At 45.0% G+C, this 6,302-nt stretch overlaps 1 protein-coding gene across 3 annotated transcripts; it reads right to left on the minus strand.

Moving 5' to 3' along the window:
• Positions 1-630: 630 nt before the first annotated feature.
• Positions 631-5,902, minus strand: SRSF5 (serine and arginine rich splicing factor 5). 3 transcript variants are annotated; one of them, XM_065871281.1, is made up of 8 exons: positions 5,793-5,902; positions 4,754-4,895; positions 4,354-4,424; positions 4,118-4,216; positions 3,768-3,837; positions 2,470-2,543; positions 1,908-2,018; positions 631-1,452 (listed from the first exon to the last, which is right to left on the minus strand). In XM_065871281.1, exons 2-8 carry the CDS (start codon positions 4,877-4,879, stop codon positions 1,188-1,190), a joined length of 816 nt encoding a protein of 271 aa, XP_065727353.1. In that variant the 5' UTR covers positions 4,880-4,895; positions 5,793-5,902; the 3' UTR covers positions 631-1,187. The 3 variants fall into 3 exon arrangements, with proteins under 3 accessions (XP_065727353.1, XP_065727352.1, XP_065727354.1); XM_065871280.1 differs by having other exon boundaries at positions 631-1,455; positions 5,789-5,890; XM_065871282.1 differs by lacking the exons at positions 631-1,452; positions 1,908-2,018; positions 2,470-2,543; positions 5,793-5,902 and adding an exon at positions 3,456-3,506 and having other exon boundaries at positions 4,754-4,879.
• Between the last annotated feature and the right edge of the window lie 400 nt (positions 5,903-6,302).

A 6,302-nucleotide genomic window follows, 5' to 3' on the forward strand; every position in this document is an offset into this window, starting at 1 on the left:
CTTACAAGTATTTATCTAGACTAGCACTCAAATGAGTCTATGAAATTCCTAGAAGAAACAATAAAACTAATTTCCTATAGGTATAGGGCTCTAACACTTAACAGAGATGGATGTAGAACCTTAGGCAGTTTTCACTACCCAACTGTTTTCCCTACAGACTGTTACATCCATGTCTCAGGACAAGAAAAATCATGTGAAAGCCCCTTAAAGCATTCATATGCAGTGATTTTAAAAGTTTTATGTGATGATCTCCGACCATCAAAATTATATTACAACCTTTAAGTTAGGCATGAAACATTAAATTTTACAATCTTCCTTCCCAATTGTCCTTCTCTTGGCTATGGAAGGCCTAAATAATGTGACACCAAATAAAATTGGGTGGTTAAAGAACAGGAGGATCACGCACAAGGGAAACCGTCGTAACAACTGTTGGTTATCACTGTTTTGAACAGTTCACACTTCTTTGCCCATCTTCTGACTAGCCAAGAAATGTCAACAGTACTAATTTTTAAAAAAAGGCTCACCATACCGCACTATTACAGCCTTCTCTACCAGGGATTTTAAATGTGTCAAATGTGCATGGGGAAGGAGGAGGATGTAGCCATACTTCCTTCAAACAAACAGACAAAAGCAGTTTTATAATCTTTTATTATCAATAACAAACAGCTGCTTTAACGTCTTTGCCAGGCAGCTGTTAAAGGGTGGGGGGACGGACACCCTTGACCCTAACAAGGAAAACTCAAATTAAGCCTTTACGTACAAGCAAATTTAGAGCTCTTTTAAGTGTCCAAAGCTATTAATTAGTTTAAGTGAGGCATTAAACTAATTCTGTATTAACATATTTGAATAACCAGGAACTAAAACGTTCAAATTTTTTCTAGTACAAAAAAATTAATTTGCTTTAGTTATAAAAGAGCTCTGTCAATATACACAAACTATATACTTCAGACATTCACAAAAATGTGAGCAGAAGGCTTATCAAAAACATTTAATACAATTAGTTTTCAACAACCCCTGGTGGTCCACATCTACAAAGATACCCAGCCCAACCCAACCCAACCCAACCCAACCCCCCTCCAAATCCCACCCCCACAGAAAAGCACATACTTACCAGAATTTTTAGCAAGTATGGTTTGGGAATTTTTTTTTTTTTTTTAAAAAGGCCCCCAGGGCAAGTTATTTACAGTTTAATTGCCACTGTCAACTGATCTGGACCTTGACCGGGACCGGGACCTGGACCTCTGGCGATCCACAGATGCTGGAGACTTAGATCTACTTGAAGAACCACGTTTCTGGCTCTTCTCAGGCACAGGAGACCTACTAACAGAACGGGACTTGCTCCGGCTCCGGCTCCGGCTCCTGGACCGGCTGTAAGACTTGCGACTCCGGGAACGAGATCGGCTACGAGACCTGGAGGAACTCCTGGTCCGGGAACGAGACCTGCTTCGCGACCTACTAGGAAAGAAAGAAAACAGAAAACAAAAAACACTAAGTAGCAGGCCCTACAATCCATTAAATAAAACTCTGTCCTAAAAATTTAAACAGGACGTCCCTGGTGGCGCAGTGATTAAGAATCCTCCTGTCAATGCAGGGGAAACGGGTTTGATCCCTGGTCCAGGAAGAACCCACACGCCGCGGAGCAACGAAGCCCCTGTGCCACAACTACTGAGCCTGCGCTCCAGAGCCCGCAAGCCACAACTAGTGAGCCCAGGTGCTGCAACTACTGATGCCCAAGCACCTAGAGCCCGTGCACCGCAATAAGAGAAGCCACCGCAATGCGAGGCTCGCGCACCGCAATGAAGAGTAGCCCCTGCTCGCCGCAACTATGAAAGCCCAAGCGCTGCAATGAAGACCCAACACAGCCAAAATAAAATAAATTTATATTAAAAAACAATTTAAAGAGATACCTGTGCCTTTTGCTGCCTTCGATTAATTTGATTTTTCTCCCATTTATTTCTTTTCCAGAAAGTTTTTCAATAGCATTCTTTAAGTCACCATAAGAGGCAAACTCAACTACCCTACAAAGAAAAAAATGCCATTTGTAAAGTTATATACTTCTTGTAGTCTCACAAACTATGTTACCAGTCTAGTTTAAGTACCTTTTTAATGTTCATTTTGCTATTGCTATATTGAGTAATCTCTTTACGGATAAAACAGCATGAGAGCAAGACTCTGCAACCTCCAAACCGCTGACATTTTAAGCTGGATGATTCTTTGGGGGTGAGAAGCTTTCCTGTGCATTATAGGATGATTACTAACATCCCAGACCTCTTCTCACAAGACGCCAGCAGCACCCTCAACCATGACAACCAAAAGGTCTCCAGAACTGCCACATGCACCCTGAGGAGCAAACTCAACCCTGACTGAGAACTGCTACATTCCAGCATGTCCAAATTTTGAGAGCTCAAACATTCAGAGTAAAACTTTCAGAGTATTTTAAAATGCTCTCATACTCCAGTACATACTCACCCTTCATTTAATTTAGGTCGATGTGCATCCGCAAAGGTTACTTCCCCAGCTTGTCTCATGAAATCTTTGAGATCCTTAACACAAGACGATCGTGTTAAGCAGAGAAAAGGAAACATGACACACAAACAACCACATTGTATAAGAACAAGACTACTGAAAGAGAAGATGTTAGATAAAGTACAAACATGGTATTTACCACACTTGTATTCTATCAGAATTTAAAAATAATATATGTCAGGGCACGAAATAAGCAAATAGCATATTGCTTTTAAGCAAAATGCCAGGAAATTCAGATTTTAACATTAAAGTAGTATTAGTCTATACTGAGCTCAATACAAAAGGAAAAAAACAGAACAAAACAAAAAAACAAAAACAAAACAAAAAGAAACAATACATATTTTTAAAGTAAAGACTAAACTAGAAATTTTATATTTAAAAACAAAACATTTACAAGACACCAGTTATCTTGTGCCCCATATGTCATTAAAAAAGTTTACTTTACCTTTATTATTATTTCCCTAGGCTAGTCAAGCAGCAAACCATTAATCGGTCGGAGAAACCTTCATGACATATGCCCGACTGGCTCTTCGCCACCCACTTGAAGGACACTACCCAATCGATGGAAGCCTTTAATCGCACAGCCCTCCCTATTAGCAGACTACTGGCGGATGCAGACATGTTCTACTCTTGTGTAGTTACCAAGGACCACTTTACTGCGATCAGGATTCCAACGACCACCTAATTTCGTATCTTTCAACTCTTTTCGACCAGGACCTCTTATTCGGAAGCGTTACAGGAAGACAGCTCTCAACTTAGGGATCAGATCACGTTATCAACGCTCTGGGATCGCTGCAACCTGGCACTTCAAGGAAGTGCACCGATTACGTCTAGACCGGCAAACACAGATCTAGAGGTGGCCAATTGATCACTGTAGGAGCTGACTGGCAAAGTCAACCAGGCCCAACCAAGAGTGACCAAGACAACGATTAGGATAACCCACAGGCACTCCTCGTCATAAGGCCAACGACACAGATAGGCTGGCAAATAAAGGGTTTAATATTTGGTTAAAATTGATTTTAAAAAACAAGAAAATATATCCTCAAAACATTTACATTTGATCACTAATATTAAAGTTTGAAATATCCCCCAATTACATTTAATTAAAATTTTAAAATTACGATTAAGTCCATTAATTTAAAATTAAAATTACTTTTAATAAAACATTAATAAAAACATTAGCTACCCACTAATATTTAAAAAGCCACATTACAGTATCTCAAAACTGTATTTCAACGAACCTGCCAGCTGACTCTTGAAGATAAATTCTCAACTATAAGCCGATTTTCTGTTCTTACAGGTGGAGCATTTCTGAGGAAGAAAATGAGCGCTCACAATGGAAGAAATGAAGCAACGTGCACTTATTGTGTTCAGTTGTGGGCAAGTTCAAGCAATCAGATATGACAAGTCATTCAAATGACTTCCGCCAACAGTTTCTGCATTATTTTATGACACACACAGGATCAGTGGACGTAACAGAACTGATTATACATAAACAGCAGAATCGCTTATCGCTAATGGTTTTTAAACGTTAAAGACTCCTCCTGCAGTAACGCTTGTTCAAAGCAGCCATCCACCATCCATCACATACCGTCTATCATTTCGAGGTCTGCGACTACTAAAACGGTCTGAGTAGCGTCCTCTACCTCTTCCGCCTCGAGATCGAGCCCTAGCATGTTCAATTGTAACCCTACAGAAAGGGAAGAAACATCTTCATTATCCACTTAAGCTATGTCAGAAACTATTTAGAAATAAACAGCCAGCTGACCTAGTCTGCTCTATTTCTGCGGTGCTAACTAGTGATAAAACTAAAAACAAGATCCTCACCTTTCACTGCAGAGTTCTTTTCCATCAAGTTCATATACGGCATCATCTGCATCCCTGGGATCCTCAAATTCCTAAAATACAAACATGAAAAAACCCAAATGCTTCATACACCTTTAAAAGTGTATTCTACAACCCATTAAAACCAGTAAATACCTGTGAAAGCCTAGGAAGAGTATCTTAATGACAACAGCATATAGCTCAGCCACATCAAAAAGCGACCAGCAGTGATTTCTCTCAGCCAGTAGTGAGGCTCTTTTATCCCTTAAGAAAATTCACTGCCTCGATGATGCAAAGCATTTCCTAAAGATACTCTAGCTGGACTCAGTAAAATCAAAGGCACTGCTTACCACCATCTTTACGCACTTAACAACAGAGAAGTCAACCAGTTCTAAATACTCACCACAAAACCAAAGCCTCTTTTCAAATCAATATCTCGTATTCGTCCATACCCCTTGAAGAATCTTTCCACGTCTTTCTCCCGGGCCGCTGGATTTAGCCTCCCGATGAATACGCGACAGCCACTCATGTCCCGCTAGTACTTCCTGTCAGGAAATAATTCAATTGAGATAACACCGGTGAAATGTCAGAAGAATGTCTGGTCAAGGGATCAAAAACATAAACGGCATAAAATAAAATGTTTACCCGGTGATGTTATAAACAAGACTGCCAAGAGTGCCTCTTAACTAGGCCAGGTCCCTTGCAGACAAAATTAAAACTCGGCTCCCAACACGATCCTTCCCTGGGCCCAGACCGCAGCAACCGCAACGCCCACTGCCGCCTCTGGAACTGCGCAGCCGCACTCTCTCCCCGGCTCTTCTGGCCCCCTCCCGTCTGCCGCAGTCAGGAAAGGCCGAGAAGTGCGGGCGGAGCCGACCCCCCCTCCGCAAGGCCAGCCCAATGGCGACGGGCTGCGCGCGCGTCGCCGCCTCCCAGGAGAGTCACAGCGGGTGGAAGCCGGAATCTCGCGACGCCACCGCCTCGCCTGCGCAGACGGCGGCGGGCGGCCGCGGAGCAGTCACAAAATGGCGGCCTCGGAGCCGGCGGTGGGGACAGCCGCCCGTGCCAAACTCCCTGTCCCCTCCCCCCCACCCCCGACCCCACCGCTCCGGGTCACTGTACCCGCCCTGGGACAGCCCCGACCACACCCCGAGCAAAGGTCTCGGCCCACTACTCTCCGGGTTCGGAGAGTGAAGTAAGGAGGCAGGGAGGGGCACACGACCCCTCTGTAAAAACGACCGTGACCAGGACCGCCCTTCCCCCGTCAGGTCCCCTCAAACAATACCCAAAGGGAGACGTGCCCCAGCGCCCACCTCGAATAAACTGCGCTCATTGGACGCCGTCCTCCGCACAGAGAGCAGCCCTGACCACTCGCGATCTGAGCGGCCATGAAGAAGCCTCGATCCGAGAAGCCTTTCCCTCAAAGTGAGCCACTCACCTACCGGACAGGATCTTTGGCAGCTGAGACCCAGAGAGGTCCGTAGTCTGCAACGGAGCCGGCAGCCTCCCCGCAGACCAGGACTCAACTCTTCTACGTCTCTCCACAACTGACGCACTTAGCTGTTCTGGCGTCCTACAAAATGGAGGGCGCGTCCTTGCGTCACTTCCGGGACCGCCCCTGGCACCGCCCCATTGGGTCGGGGACAGAGGTGTCGGGGGGCCGGACCTCATTATGGTGACGGCCTAAGTGACCCGCCCCCGAGGTGGGCGGGGCCGAGGGGAGGGACCTGGCATGGGCGTGGCCGTCAGGTTCTCGGCGCCGGAGGGACCACGGTGGAAGACTGTCTGGTTCCCGTTAGGCCGTGAAGTTCAGTTCATAATTATCTCCCCCATAAAAACACCCTAAGGCAAATGACACCTTTTGTTTGTTTGTTTTCGCCGTGCTGCGGCATGAAGGATCTTAGTTCCCCGACCAGGGATCATACCTGTGCCCCCTGCAGTGGAAACCCTGA

This window comes from Phocoena phocoena, chromosome 2 (genome assembly GCF_963924675.1).
Source record: "Phocoena phocoena chromosome 2, mPhoPho1.1, whole genome shotgun sequence".
Classification (NCBI taxonomy): domain Eukaryota; kingdom Metazoa; phylum Chordata; class Mammalia; order Artiodactyla; family Phocoenidae; genus Phocoena; species Phocoena phocoena.